Genomic DNA, 16,238 nt, shown 5'->3' with positions numbered 1-16,238 from the left:
TGCAGTTGTTATACACTGAGTGCATTCCACAATAGCACTAGAGTCATTTTCAGTATTGACCTCTTCACACGCCAGTAGGATTCTGTGACGGGAAGGACACATCAGGGTCACAAAATATTATTGCCTTATCTGCTGATCTTCAGTTGAGATTACATAGCACATGGAGAATGGCTACTTGTAAAAATCTTATTTTGACATTCAATTAACATCCGACTTGAAAAAAACAAGAATTAGATTATATTTCTCTTGATCTCTTGGTAGACTTTACCCTATAGCACCATTAGGTTGTGCATCTTTGACAACACTTGTCTGCTGAGTTTGAAGTCTTTCTTCCAAGCCAGAAAACTCCACGTTGGATTCTACTGAAAAGCTCCAGTTACAGGTAGCAGAGTTCACTGTAAATTTTGTTATTCAAACTTTACTATACAGCTACTGATACCAACTTCACCTTCCCATTTAATTTTCTAAAATAGTTGGAAGGTATTTAAATGTTTTGTATTTCCAATTATTATTATTCATTTGCCAGGCAACAATCTACTGCTGCATGTGGGGGAAGAGATTACACCAGAGACAGCAAGCTGCTATTAACAGAAGTTAGAAGATACTTGAACGGAAAGATTTCCATTAACTTCCAAGGTCTCCAGATCAGGCCTTCAGTTAAATTAACAAAATCACTGTCTTCCACCTGACATGAAATGGAATTTGCAGGACAGCTCTCCAAACTGCCACCAATTTATGTTGTATAGATTAGAACACAATTGAGAATTCAATTTCTGTAAAGATAATGCAGCCATTCTGATAAGAAAGCCTGAAAGTCACAAAAAACAAACCCACCAAGTAGTCTTGAATTGAAGCAACGTTAACAGCCGACTTCCTCCACTGTCTTTGATACACAAGATCAGAATCAAGGCCATATGCTTGAGCCAAAGACAAAGCTTCCCCATATTCCTCATTATCAATCTAAAAAGCAAACACATGAAAATGAAAGTAATCTGATTTCCATATTAAACAATCAATTATTAATTCTGTGTGTTGAAACAGGTAGAGGGATAATTACTGTGGGTGTGCGTAAATAGGTAGGAAAGAGCACGGCTCAAGATACAGAGGAGTAAGACTCAGACCTGATGGACACCTCTAGAAAATCAGAGATTTCTCCTCAAGAAAAAAGAAGTAGTAATTTAGGTAACCAGTATGACATCAACACTCCCTGGAAACTCTAACTGCTATAGAGTGGGCTGGTTTACCATCAGAACAATTGAAATGGCCTAGACAAAGTACTGCCTAGAGTAGTCGTAAAAATGAAAAAGTATCTGTTCTTCAGTAAAAGTGAGTCACAGGGCTAATTTGTATGTATGTCTGAAAAAAGATGCAAGTATACTCTGATGTGAATGCAGTTTAAGTTAACCCATTTCCTGGCCAACAACAAGCTCAACTGATTTCATTCAATATATTTGCCAGGTCTTTCATTATTTGTAAACGCTTACGTGAGTACAATTCCAAGTCGGGCCAAGCTAACGATGCACAGCGTCTCCTCAGTGACCTGCAAACACCATCTCATTTGAATTACTATAATGCTTGTTTTAAACAATGATCCCTTCAATTAGGTAACACAGTACACTGTTACCTAAGAGACCCTTAGAAATATGTGCCTAAATCCTTCTGTTAATATAGCAAGAATTAAAAGAAAAATAAAAAGTTCTTTCTAAATAAAGCTGATTATGAGACATATGACCTTTCCTTCTACACTTACTTTCCTCTGGTACAGTTCCTCTGGAGTCGTGGATCTCAAACTGACAAGGCGGAAATTCTTTGTAATAGTACGTGGACGTTTCCGTGGAGGAGCAAATCGTTCCATTTCTGTCACAAAGTACAGGCCTTGCTTTAGGTAGCTGAAATATCTGTCCTTAGCAGAAGTTTCATCATCTGAGTCAGAGTCATCTTCTCCCTCATCTTCATCACCAGGCCTGCTCTCCAAGCGTAATCTTTTTGGAACGAGTTTTATCTCACACTGCACAGAAAATAATTCTTAAGGGTAGAATATGAAGCGTGCACCTACTACATCTCAATTAGTTTGGTAAGAATCGAGTACATCTCCACTTCCAGTACTTCAAATTTCGGAATCGACATCCTTCCTCCCCTTCTCCTTTAAACCCTTTATTTCTCTGCTTGCTCAATATATTCCACAAACCTTGACTGGGTCTGTCTCCTAGATCTAAGGCTTCATCCCTTACCTACTGAAGCAAGTGTGAAGGCTTCTTAATAGTAACCCACTATTACACTATACATCCTACACCACCCTGGACAACACAGAACTATGGAGACATCTTAGTACACTTTTACATAGCTTACTGCAGTGTACAGCAATGTTTTCAACTCTTAGCTATCCAAAGCAGGGTCTTCTGCATGCCAGTCATCGGCTAGATCTGATTTCCAGAATAATACAAATCATTCCAAAAACATACATGCAAGCTTTGGTACGTATTGAGATATTCTGATAAATATTATTTTAAACTTTTGTTTAAGATATTTAAGACCTATTTCAGTGTAAGCCTTAGGAAATTGTAGTCGTCTTCGTTTCAAATAAAATTTCCTGGTTAACTTCTTAACCAAAATTACATTCTACTCCTTCCTGGAATCCTACTGAAGATGAACAAAAACAGATCTCTTACATGGCTTGGTCTTAATTTAAATGCATTCCTCATTTCTCTTAAATATGCTCCCTCTGTAAGAGGCATATGTTTTAAAATGGGAGAGAGATGCTTGCAGTATTCTTCAAATGCACTAACATACAAAGCAGTGAAAATTGTCAACACAAACTGTTTCCTGCAGCAAGATTCCTCTCATTAAGACTCAGCCTTTTAGGAGTTTTGCATCTACTCTCTAGAAGTTATTTGACAATTAAGTTTTTATTAAGACAGTGAATTGCAGCAAGTTCAGAAGAGCTACCTAGATGTAAGGAAACAGAATCACTTTTCCTATTAGTAATAATAATTTACATTTTTTTAAACCACACCACACACATATAACACCCTTAGGATTACATATAGAAAAGCAAACTGTTTCTACTGAATTCCAAAAAGATACCTGCCTGTGCACATTCCTCACCTCCAGACTTAGAAATCCTCCATCATGAGCTGAAGTGACCTGAGGAGAACCCTCAAACCATTCACATGACTTTCCCAGCAAGTTTCTTAACGTTTTGACCGATGACACAGTCAATGCACCAGAGCAGCGAGCCAGGATGACAGAATTATCTGCCCACCAATTTACATCTATCAATGGGTAATAGGATTCTTTATCTAAAATACATAAGAAAGCGCCATACAAAGAAAGATAACTTTAAACACCAGATAAGAACAGAAGTGACTTCAATTATTAAGAGATTTCATCTGATGGCCCAATTTAACAAACTGTCCTAGTTCCGGCTGGGACAGAGTTAACTTTCTTCCCAGTAGCTGGGGGGTGCTGTGTTTTGGATTTGGTATGAGAGGAACTGCTGATGGCCCATTGATGTTTTGGTTGTTACCGAGTGGTGGTGCTTGCACCGGGGACTTTTTGGCTTCCCATGCTCTGCCAGGTGCATGGGAAGCTGGGGCAGGGGGAGCACAGCCACAGCAGCTGACCCAGCTGGCCAGTGGAATATTCCATATCATGTGATGTCATGCTCAGTACATCATTATGAGGTGCGGTCCGGGAAGGGGGGGCTCTCGCGACTCAAGACGGGCTGGGCATCGGTCAGCGGGCGGTGAGCAGTTGCATTGTGCATAGCCTGCTTTGTATATTCCATTATTGTTGTTGTTCTCATTGTTATTATTACTGTTCTATTTTGTTTTATTTCAATTATTAAACTGTTTTTTATCTCAACCCGCGAGTTTTCCTACTTGTGCCCTCCCGATTCTCTCCCCCATCCTACCAGAGGGGGGGGTGGGGGGGTGGGGAAGTGAGCATGTGGCTGCGTGGTGTTTAGTTGCTGGCTAGGGTTAAACTGTGACACAAACATTTATTACTGTATATGCATCCTTGGTTCACTAAGTTTGTATTTTAGATCAGTTATATTTTACTAAATCAGTTGTGCATTAACTAAAGCTGTGGAGGGGAAAAACACTTAATTTTGGACTTAAATTTTTTTTAATATTGTTGGTAAAAGAATTCATAGTAAACAGATTTATTTGCACAAAACAAGACAAATTTTAGGTATTTGATAAAGATCTGCTTCAATACTTCCCAATACTTAAGCAAGTCTCCCTGGCTACAGACATAATACTGATGAAAATCAGAAAAGGTTACCCTGCTTTTGAGCACAAGTGACAACCATGAACTAGTCTTCTGAAAGAGCCTACAAGGTGAGGTTGTTAAGAAGATTAAACAAAAAAAAAAAAGTCACCACAACTGAAAATGGAAGCTGTGTCATTTCTAAGATTATTTTGATTACGGTAACTGGATGTTGGGACAAAATGTTCACCGGAGAGTTAGCTCAATAGGTTGGCTACACTGTCATTTCCCACCTCTCTGATGAAAACCACCTTCTCCCAAACAGCACTGAGAAACAGAGCAGCTTATCATTTTTCTGCCACTTCAGTGCTTAGTCAGCACCTATGAAGGTCAGATGCGTTAACCCAAAGACAGAATCACCAAGAAAAACAGTACAAAGAAACAGGGATTTTTTAATAATATAGATATATACAAGCAGTAGCGAATGGATCATGGAGCAGCTATTGATCTCTGCACTCTTGGAAGAGCCATGCAATAACCAGATGATAAATGGCTGCACATGGTGGCCTGAATTTTGGGAAAAGAATAGAGAGACTGGCATGAGGCAAAACCAGTCGGAGGAAACAAAGTCCTTTTGTTTCAGAATTTTAAACTAATCTCTTTAAAATACGTTAGCTTTCAATATTTATTAGACATTCATAGAAAGAAAAGGTAAGTCCAGTTTTTTAGACTGTGGACTCTAACAATGTGTTACCTATGATATTATGATGTAGTGGCTTGTGATACAAGCTGAGACATCTGCTGAATATTCAGCATTCCACAGAGTCATAATCGCATGCTTAATAATAAATGAAGTCCTGTACTAACTGAAATATCCTCTTATTTATGGTTATGGCTACAAAAGAATTCCTAACAAAGGATTTTTTTAGGGAAAAAAAAAAAAAACAAAACCTACAACATTGTGACACTCATTTAGCTATGCCATGCTACAAATTCAAATCATACATACAATTTTGGCAACTATTCTAATTGAGATTTAATTAAGCCATTTCATATCTTTGTATATTTGTGTAAATACTTTTAAATACAGAGTGGTATAGAATAATGATCTAACTGAACCACATACCTTTTATTTTCTTTCTTTTTTCACTAGAGAGTCTCCAGTCTGGGTTGATCTCATCATAACCTGGCTAAAAAAAAAAAAAAAAATAGGGCAAAAGGAAAAAAAGGATTATATGCAAGTAAGTCTTTGTAACACAATCTGTGTAGTTACTCTATTGTTGACCCACTTATTTTTCAATGAAAATGCTCCCACATAAATTCAAACTTTTCCTGAACATAAAAAAAACAGCTGCTGTAGTGACATTGTACTCTTCTCTAAACAGTTAAATTAAAACAAAAGCATAGCAAAATAGACTGCTGGATTCCAAAACCACTGTATTAGAAAACAAGAATACCATCAGACTTGGCCTAGTCAGCATTAAACAGATTTTGGTGCTCTCCAGCACTCAGAATCCCACTAAGCATTTGTTTTTCATGTCTACACATAGGACTGCTAGCATATAAAAGAACAATCTCCAAAACAGACCTCCTGTCTGCTCTTGTAGTGCTCCTGAGTACCAGCCTAGTATAGTGCTACAGGTATTTACTCTGGTTATTTTCATAAATATAAAGCCCCTTTCAAGACTAGCATAGCAAGGGAACCAGCATAATTTAATGATGCACTGCAGCATTTAAAATTGGTAAGCTGTTGCTATGTTGTTTTTTTAAACTTTATTTGGTAACGTTATAATACACGGACACTACACAACCATAGATGACAGTAATCCTGCCCCTAGCTGCAGGTAGATTATACAGCTCAGACAACCAAAGCAATTTTGGGTCATATAAAAGGTGATTTTCAGGCTTAATTTTTTAGTAAAAAGAGAGGGGTCTACTAATTAAAAGTAAACATGAGGCCACTTTAACTTAACAAATATGTTTGGCTGACAATTAACTAGGAATTGCACACGTTATGAAAATATCCATTATACTTGGACACCAATTTCACCTATAAAAATCATTCTGAAAACAGTCAAATAATACACCTTTATATCACCCTCACTAGCTGACAAAGTTCTAAAAACTGCTTCAGAATACATATTCATTATCGCTAAAAACAAAGAAAAAAATAAAACCATTAACTGTAAACATTGAGCAAAATCTACATTCTCACAAAAAGCTGAAATGTATGCTAAAAACAGAGAGGGGCGGGGGGGGAGGGAGAGAGAGATGCATACATACACATACAACACTTTTGCCAACACTAGAGCTGGGGTTTTTGCTTGTTTGTTTTTTAAAAGTACTTCCCTAAATAAGCTTGGAACTACATTTCTGTGATGGTTTGACCCCAGCCAGCAGCTAAGCTGCCACACAGCCACTTGCTAATTCCTCTCCCTAGTGGGACGAGGGAGAGCGTAGGAATAACAAAAGCAAGAGCAATCATGGGTCAAGACAAAGATAGTTTAATAAGCAAAGGTAAGCCAAATAAAAAAGAAAAACACGTGAGGCAAAGGCAATCATTCACGACCTCCCACAAGCAGACCGATGCCCGTCCAGTCTCTGAGCCATGCCTCCCACGGAAAAGCCCCCCGGCTCTGTTTTTATTGCTGAGCGTGACGTTATATGGCATGGAAAATCCCTCTGGTCAGCTTGGATCAGATGTCCAGGCTGTGTTCCCTCCCAGGTTGTTGGGCACCCCCAAACTACTCATTCGGGGAGGACAGCGAGAAACAGAATCATAGAATCATTAAGGTTGGAAAAGACCTCTAAGATCATCGTGTCCAACCGTCAACCCAACACCACCATGCCCACTAAACCATGCCCCTAAGCGCCTCATCTACACATCTTTTAAATACTTCCAGGGATGGTGACTCAACCACTTCCCTGGGCAGCCTGTTCCAAGGCCTGACCACTCTTTCAGTAAAGAAATTTCTCCTAATGTCCAATCTAAACCTCCCTTGGCACAACTTGAGGCCATTTCCTCTCGTCCTATCGCTAGTTACTTGGCAGAAGAGACCAACACCCACCTCGCTACAACCTCCTTTCAGGTAGTTGTAGAGCGCGATGAGGTCTCCCCCCAGCCTCCTCTTCTCCAGACTAAACAACCCCAGTTCCCTCAGCCACTCCTTATAAGAGTCCTTCCAGGCCTCCAGGCCCTTCACCAGCTTCATTGCCCTTCTCTGGACACGCTCCAGCACCTCCATGAACCCGTGCTGGCTGGGCCTGATCCCCTGGTTGTCCCGGACATGGCTCGTGAGCGCCCTCAAAACAAACTGCTCCATGATCTTCCCCGGCACTGAGGTCAGGCTGACCGGCCTGTAGTTCCCCGGATCCTCCTTCTGACCCTTCTTGTAGATGAGCATCACATTAGCAAGCCTCCAATCGTCCGGGACCTCCCCAGTTAACCAGGACTGCTGGTAAATGACGGAGAGCGGCTTGGCAAGCTCCTCCGCCAGCTCCCTCAGTACCCTCGGGTGGATCCCATCCGGCCCCATAGACTTGTGAACGTCGAGGTGGCATAGCAGGTCGTTAACTTCTTCCTCTTGGATTATGGGGGGTTTATCCTGCTCGCCATCCCTGTCTTCCAGCTCAGGAGGCTGAGTACCCTCAGGATAACTGCTCTGACTATTAAAGACTGAGGCAAAGAAGGCATTGAGTACTTCAGCCTTATCCTCGTCCTTGGTGGCAACGTTCCCCCCTGCATCCAATAGAGGATGAAGATTCTCCTTGGCTCTCCTTTTGTCATTAACATACTTATAAAAGCAGTTTTTGTCTCTCACGACAGTGGCCAGGTTGAGTTCTAGCTGGGCTTTTGCCTTTCTAATTTCCTCTCTGCACGACCTAACGAGATCCCTGTACTCTTCCTGAGTTGCCTGTCCCTTCTTCCACAAGTGATAAACTCTCCTTTTTTTCCTGAGTCCCAGCCAGAGCTCCCCGTTCAGCCAGGCCGGTCGTCTTCCCCGCCCGTTTTTCTTTTGGCACATGGGGACAGCCCGCTCCTGCACCTTTGAGACTTCCTTCTTGAAGAACGTCCAGCCTTCCTGGACCCCTTTGCCCTTCAGGACTGTCTCCCAAGGGACCCTCTCGACCAGTGTCCTGAGCAGGCCAAAGTCCGCCCTCCAGAAGTCCATGGTAGCAGTTTTGCTGACCCCCCTCCTTACTTCACCAAGTATTGAGAATTCTATCATTTCATGGTCGCTAAGCCCAAGCTGGCCTCCGACCACCACATCTCCCACCAGTCCTTCTCTGTTTGTGAACAGCAGGCCAAGCGAGGCACCTCCCCTAGTGGGCTCGCTTACCAGCTGCGTCAGGAAGTTATCCTCCACACACTCCAGGAACCTCCTCGACTGTTTCCTCTCTGCCGTGTGGTATTTCCAGCAGACGTGTGGAAAGTTGAAGTCCCCCACGAGAACAAGGGCTAGCGACTGGGAGACTTCTGCCAGCCTCTTGTAGAATATTTCGTCTGCCTCCTCATCCTGGCTAGGTGGTCTATAACAGACCCCCAGCAGGATATCTGCCTTGTTGGCTTTCTCCCTCATCCTTACCCACAAGCACTCGACCTCGTCATCACTACCATTGAGCTCTAGACAGTCGAAGCACTCCCTGACATACAGGGCTACCCCACCGCCTCTCCTTCCTCGCCTGTCCCTTCTGAAGAGCTTATAGCCATCCATTGCAGCACTCCAGTCGTGAGACTCATCCCATCATGTTTCCGTGATGGTGACTAAGTCATAGCTATCCCACTGCACAATGGCTTCCAGCTCCTCCTGTTTGCCGCCCATGCTGCGTGCATTGGTGTAGATGCACTTGAGCTGGGCTGCTGATTTCTCCCCCGACACTGGCGTGCCGCTGCCAGGCTCTTCTCTAGTGAGCCTGGTTTTATCCCCTTCCCTCTTCAAACCTAGTTTAAAGCCCTCTCGATGAGCCCCGCCAACTCATGAGAGAGAATCCTTTTCCCCCGTGAGACAGCTGAACTCCGTCCGTCACCAGCAGGCCTGGTGCCGTGTAAACCTCCCCGTGGTCAAAGAAGTCAAAATTCTGCCGATGGCACCAGCCCCTAAGCCACGTGTTGATCCGATAAGTTTTCCTGTTCCCTTCAGTATTCCTCCCTGCCACTGAAGGGATCGAAGAAAACACTACCTGTGCTCCCAATCCTTCCACCAATCGCCCCAGTGCCCTGAAGTCCCTTTTGATTGCTTCGGGACTTCTCTCTGCAACCTCCTCACTGCCAGCCTGTATAACCAGTAGCGGGCAGTAATCGGAGGGCTGCATGAGACTAGGGAGCTTCCTAGCAATGTCCTTCACCCGGGCCCCAGGGAGGCAGCAGACTTCCCTGTGGGATGGGTCTGGCCGGCAAATTGGGCCCTCCGTTCCCCTCAGAAGGGAATCACCTACGACAATTACCCTCCTTTTTTTCTTAGCAGAGGCAGTCACAATGTGTGGGGCTGGCTGCCTCGCCTCGGGCAACCCCCAGGATGGGCCTTCATCTGCGTCCTCGTTCATCTGGCCCTCAAGATCCAGGGCCCCGTATCTGTTCTGTAAGGGCAACTGGGAAAGTTGAGGTGAGGGAGGCCAGGTGGGGATTCGCCTGGCGCCCCGAGCAGGGACCTGTGTCCATTCCCCGCCGTTGCCTGGGTCCCCTCCTTCTGCCTGGCAGCAAGAGGGCAGGGGATCCTCTGCTTCTTGTGGAGCCTCCGTGTGCTGCCCTTGCCTCAGGGACGGTAGGGTGCGGCTCCACTGATCTATCTCCTTCTCGCACTCCCTGATACTCCTTAGCCTCTCCACTTCCTCCTTCAGCTCTGCCACCAGGCTGAGCAGATCATCCACCTGGTCACAGCGCACACAGGCGTCGTCTCTGCTGCCCTCCTGTACAAGGGACAGGCTCAGGCACTCCCTGCAGCCGGCGGCCTGGACAGATGTATGTTTGTGTGGGGGCCCAGTCTGGGTCGCCACATTCCTTCTGGTGATGGCTTTGGCCGAGTGGAAACCATGGCCAGGTCCTCTTCTGGGAGGGCGACGACCACTCCAGAGCTAGCCTCTCGAGCCTGGAGGGGGGCTGCGCCCTGCCCGCTCGCCTTCCTCGCGCGAACCGCCACGCCCTGTTTGCCCGCCCTGGTCGCCACACTCCGGGTCGCTCGCGCTCCTGGGGGCTGCTCTTGTGTCTGGGGGCTTCGGCCGCCATCCCGCCTGTCCCCGCCCGCGCTGAGCCAGAGCTGCCGCTCGTCAGGAGCTCGCTCCTCCGGCTCGGGGGAGGGGGGCTGGGGCACCCTCTCGCTCCCTGCGCTTTTGCCTTCGCGGTTTTCGCCGCGGTTTTGCCGCTTCAGGAAGGGTCCCCCGGCGCGATCCTCTGCTCCAGAGCCCTTCGCCTCGGTGGCTTCGAATGAAATGGCAGAAGCTGTGTAAGCACTGTTGAGCAATATATAAAACACTGAGGTGTCACCAACACTGTTTTGGTCACAAATCCAAAACCTAGCACCATACGGGCTGCTATGAAGAAAGTGAACTCCATCCCTGCCAGACCCAGTACAATTTCACAGTCAATACAGCCTAGCCAGATCCAAAACTTACACTACAAAACAACAGACACATTTCCAAGACTTGCAGTCAGAACAAAAAGGTAACAGCACACCGGTGGGGTTCAGGATGGCAACATACCCCTATCTCTACAGGTATTTATTGACTTCTCTTTCCTACAGTCAAAGTTTTTGGCCTATCTTTTTCCGTAATTTTTTCAGAAAACATTCATTTAACCTCATTGTCATTATGATACCCAAAGGAAGACATCTGCCTCCATTTTGTCCTCTTCCTCATTATAGTGACCTATGCCCATATGTAATGCCAGGAAGTGTTTTGCTGTAGACCTTATGCTGCCTACTGTGCAATGCATAGACCGAGGACAAATTCAATATAGCGTAGGGGAAAAGCTGTCTGTGTTTCATAGGAATACATAAACTTGAAGAATTTATAACATTCTACAAAAACTGGAGGAAATATTTTTGTATTGGAATTTCTAAAGGAATCAATACACTGTACAAAGATTTACCATGCGAAAGAAAATTACAGAGAAGAATCAGAAACTGCAAATATTTCATGATAACACGTGAATTTATTCATCAGTACATACACTAAAACATAGTTGTTTACTATTAAGCAGCAAATATTCATCCTACAATAATTTTCTAGTAAGAAACACACTTACATACAATAAAACCACCTGAGATCAATACTGTGTAGGAAACATTAGTGGTAATTTGTGCCATCTATGTCTAGTGACCAAAGATCCCGTTTGACTGATTACCCTATTTGGCTTGATGTCAGTTCATGTCTTGTAAGTTTAGAACATAACACATGGTTATGTGAAAAGCCCTTCCATACCTATTAGTCAAGAAATTAACGGTAATAAAACCAGAATGCTTCACATACTAGTGTACATCATTTCAGATCTGTCAATTTTCAAAATGCAGACATATTTTCCACATTAAAATAAAGTGTTATCTTTATCCAGAGAGTGTATCAGTTATTTGGAATTTTCTTTGAAAACTGATCAGTTTTCAGTTTCCAGTGTTTAAATTCACACTAGTCATGTAAAAGTTTGCCAGTGTCTGGGCAATTTCTAACTTAAGTTCCCCAACTCAGTTTTGCAAACAATTCCTGTAGAAAGCATTTGACTTACTAATACCAATCTGATGAACAAACTATTCTAGAGTGTTATCTGGCAGAAAGTAAGGTAAATTTTGAAGGAGGAATAGAAGAGCACATTAAACATCCAGCAGAATTTCGTTTCAACCATTCTAAGTTACTTGTGCTGGCCTCCACTTATATTTTAAAAATAACATTTCAGTCTACCTCTAACCAGTGTTACTCACTTGGCACCAGAACACCTCATGAAAAATTCCAACACAACTGGTTCTTTTTCTTAATTTTTAAAGTGTAAGGGTTATAGTTAAAACATAGAAAGACTATTGTAAATGTTAATATAGGGCTCTTGAAAAATATGGAGTTGACTGGTAAAACAGTATGTAGCTAAAGCACAGTTATCTGAACTGCTCTCATCTCCTAGGAAAACATATCTCCAGAGGATTAAAACATATACTGCAAATTTCTAAACATCTACATCCTTCTTACCTGATCAGTTTGGTCCCATTCTCCTTGTTGTCTAAGAGATGGAATACACCAGATTGTCAGTTTTCCTGAGAAATGAATAGCTGCCAGAAGAGCTCCATCAGGAGAAAGATTCATCTTGAAAACTCCATCCTGCCAAACATTATGTCAGCAAATTAAAAAATCCCCAAACAAACAAAAAAATCCCCACACACATCAAAGCATACCAAAAAGACCTCCCAAAAAGCCCAAACTATTTTTTACATTTTAGGACAAAAAATTGTACAATCTTCCATCCAGAAAATTTAACATGCTTTAAATTTAAAAACAAAACAAAACAAAACAAAACCACTATGCTAAAAGTCAGAATACAGGTAAAATATCAATTGTTGCAGGGAAGAGTAAAAGCAACCTGTATAAAGAACACTACCATAACACTAACAAATCTTTAAGAATGTCAACTTCTCTCTCACATTGTCATACAGCAAATAAAATCTTGAAGTGTGCCATTCCTAGGAGAAGGGCACAGACAGCAATGCAGAGCTACGTGGAGGAAGAACTGCAGGTTGTTCTCAAACCATCTGTTCAGAGAAAACATTCAGCAACCTCAGTTTTCTACCGTCCTGCCTCTCAGGTCCACCCAAGAAAGACTGTTACCCAAACACAGCTTAGTACAGCTCTTCCTCCCAGGGAGCAAACTTTTGGGTAAGCTTTATTACAATTGAAAAAAAAAAAAAAAAAAAAAAAACAAAAAAGGGGGGGAATACAAGAGATACATAGATGAAGAGATCTTGGAGTAGCACATTGTCCATTTCAGGACACTGAATCTGAATTTAACAATCTCTTGGGTAACAATAGACTAAGCAGCAATATAGCAAACATTGATTAAGTCCATACAGATGAAGTGATTCAACATCTGTAAGTAAACTTCATCAAGGCTACAAAAATTCTCCTGGATTAAGTTTTCCTTCAGCTCTGGATATCTTAAGAGGGAAAATGTACTACAAACAAAATATTTCCTTTATTTCCTTAAGGATTCACAAACTCCCACACTGGATTTATACATTATTTCCATAAGACAAGAGCCTCTAAATATAGACTCAAATTTTAAAGTCAAACTTAGTGCCACTGGCAATGCTAACAATTTCTGAAAACACAATTTCTATTTATTCCCCCCATCCCCAACACAACTTCCACGTTTTCAGAAAGATCAATAAGTTCTCAGAGTCTAGTCTTCATTGAAAGACAGCAGGATATAGATTCCCAAAATTTATATTGTTTATAAAATCTCATTTTGTTACTGCAGTTCACTTTTAAAAACTTCCTAATAAAGATATATACTACAATAATGTTAGAACTGTCCAAGTCTGCAGCTAATTAATTTTTAAGCCAGTGCCTCCCCTCTTGGAAAACACCCCAACACAAATGAAGTACAGAAAAGTTATAGACATCCATACGATTAAGAAGTTTTAATGGAGTTTCAACAGCACATTAGTGGTAGGTATTATTTGAAGATAATATTCTTTTAGGGTTTGTTTGGTTGGCTGTTTTTTTTTTTTTTTTATTCTATGTCTTAGGCTGTTTTAAGTTGTAGCTATGCCATAGAAACAATGATGATCAAGCAATCTGCTCACTGTTGTACAGTGGTTTGCAGCTATTGAGAGCACTGCTTAAATTCAAGCTTAAAATGTGTTTTTAATTGAAAAGGAGAGCATTATTAAGGTTTTTTTAAACTAATTATGAAATTTTTTCTAATATAAGTAATTCTTAAGTATTCTCGGATTATATTCTTAAGCAGCTAGAGTACTGCAATCTCTACTATAGTTTGCCAAGGAATTGTACATGCCTACTAATGGCAATTCTTGCTTTACAAATCAAGTTGCATGCACAGAGGACAAAGAACAGAAGACTGTTAAAGCACTTAGAAACATATAGCTAAAACATATAACCCATTAAGATAAATGGTCAGCGGTATACATCACAGATCTTAACAAGGTTAAACATTTACTCAGTAGTCAGTAATAATTCTGTTGCCGTTAAATTTAGGGGTTCGGTGGCCACTAACACATTCAAATTTACCACCTGAGCATTGTAATCTATGGAGGTTAATCAGTCCTTGGCAAAGCAGGGAATGCTGCCTCAGTAAACAGCTTGTCAACTTAAGGGAACTGCAGAAAAAGATACTGAAAACCTCAGCAGGCTGGCACTTCACATTTTATAAGTATCATTTAAGTTAGCAACACTAAGAATAAATCCCAATATAGCTAGTTCTAATACACAAGTCCTCTAGTTGCTGTGTCTGTCATAACTTAACACTGTTGCCAATTTCCCACTAAGAATATAAACTATACCTCACATATTTAAACCATAACCCCTGAAATCAGATTAAAACATTCAAGGATGAGTAAAAATCTCTGCTTTTCTTCATAAATTTAGTACTGGCAAGTGCAATGAAGTTAAAGTTTAGTACAGCTACACTCAGTACTAGCCTTCCAGTTAAAAAAGTTTACTTCAGCCTTCTCTTTTATATTTTCAGTGAAGGAAATAAAACCTCTCCCCATTCCACCCCTGAGAGAGATTCAGAAAGATTTGTTTTCCCCTTCCAATCAAGCACGCAATTTCTTCTTTTAACCAGCCACCTAAACATCCCAAAAAATCTATTAAGGTCATTTCCAAAGTCCATATAACTTCAGACCAGCCATTCTTCCTCTCAGGAGGACAGAGTGAGGGTGGTAGACAGATTCTTTACTGTTCTTTCCTTGTAAAACAAAAGAAGGGAAAACAAATTTTTCACAAGGAGAGAGAGGGGGATAAAAAAAGGAATCAAACAAAAGCTACACACAACAGTAGACAAGAGATAGGAGAAGGTGGTGCAGTACTGCATGGGTAGCTCCTAAGGCATGTAGAAGAAAGCCACAACCACGGTGTGCAAAGCCTTAGAAACACAGAAAGCACACACCTACACCTCAGCATGACACTCAAGATTTAACACTCACTCATTCATGGGAGAGGCGAATACAAGACCCATACCCAGCATTTTTTAAGAACAAGTTGATTCTAATCAGCTGTTTCATTAGGTTCGCATGCATCCTGGTAGTAGAAGTTGGATCCATAATAAACCTTTGAAGCCACTTAGCAACATGTTTCCATAGTATCTCGTAACGGACTGTAAAAATTAACTCTTTGTGTCTGCCCTATCTAAGCCATGAATGATTACTTTGAATCCACTCATTTTTTCTTCTCCTCATTGTATGAAAATTTTGGGCTGTAAGGTGATGCATTTTTTGTTTGTTTTCTAGCGGGAGTAGGGTTGTGCAGAAGGCTGGGTTTTGGAGTTCCTCTTATTTTTCTCTTGAGGATATACTTGAGAAACATCGTCACAATCTACTCTCTTCTTGTAGAATATATAACCCACCTAACATGCTATGATCATTAAATTCATTAACAAATAACTAGGTGGCTTTTTACACGTTCCTTTTTGAATAAGAGTTTACATTTAATATTGAACTCTACATCTCTAGACCTGTTCCTGTCAGTATGCTGAAAACCCAAGATTCAAGCTTCAGCAGATGAACTAATTGGATTTTTAAAAAAGCCAAATAAATGGCAAGCTACTCCAATTAACGCTAAAAGCTTATTATTTTTTATAAGTTTTATAGAAATGTTAATTCCTAAGTTGCATAAATTAAAAACTACTTTCAATCAGTCTCCCAGGCAGTCATTAATGGACAATTATGTTAGTAAAATACATTTCTGAGGTAGACCTAGACCTTAATACCTGTTCTGTTCCCCGTCTGCTGTAAAATCTTATATTCGTAATCCTTAATAATCCTCTTCTCTGTGCCTGTAAGAACAGAAACATATACAATGAAAGACTATCTCAT

The 16,238-nt window shown here is 41.6% G+C and overlaps 1 protein-coding gene across 1 annotated transcript in view; it reads right to left on the bottom strand.

Moving 5' to 3' along the window:
• NBAS (NBAS subunit of NRZ tethering complex) overlaps positions 1 to 16,238 on the bottom strand; it is a 209,439-nt gene that overhangs the window by 171,037 nt on the left and 22,164 nt on the right. Inside the window, exons 11-16 of the mRNA XM_075145030.1 lie at positions 16,133 to 16,198; positions 12,379 to 12,507; positions 5,339 to 5,402; positions 3,106 to 3,299; positions 1,751 to 2,008; positions 835 to 960 (exon numbers count right to left, since the gene is read on the bottom strand). Coding sequence (XP_075001131.1) covers positions 835 to 960; positions 1,751 to 2,008; positions 3,106 to 3,299; positions 5,339 to 5,402; positions 12,379 to 12,507; positions 16,133 to 16,198 — 837 coding nt within the window. The remainder of the gene's footprint in view (positions 1 to 834; positions 961 to 1,750; positions 2,009 to 3,105; positions 3,300 to 5,338; positions 5,403 to 12,378; positions 12,508 to 16,132; positions 16,199 to 16,238) is intronic.

This window comes from Calonectris borealis, chromosome 3 (assembly GCF_964195595.1).
Source record: "Calonectris borealis chromosome 3, bCalBor7.hap1.2, whole genome shotgun sequence".
Classification (NCBI taxonomy): Eukaryota; Metazoa; Chordata; class Aves; order Procellariiformes; family Procellariidae; genus Calonectris; species Calonectris borealis.
Note: the sequence above shows the minus strand (reverse complement) of the source record. Positions and strands in the feature narration are given on the sequence as shown.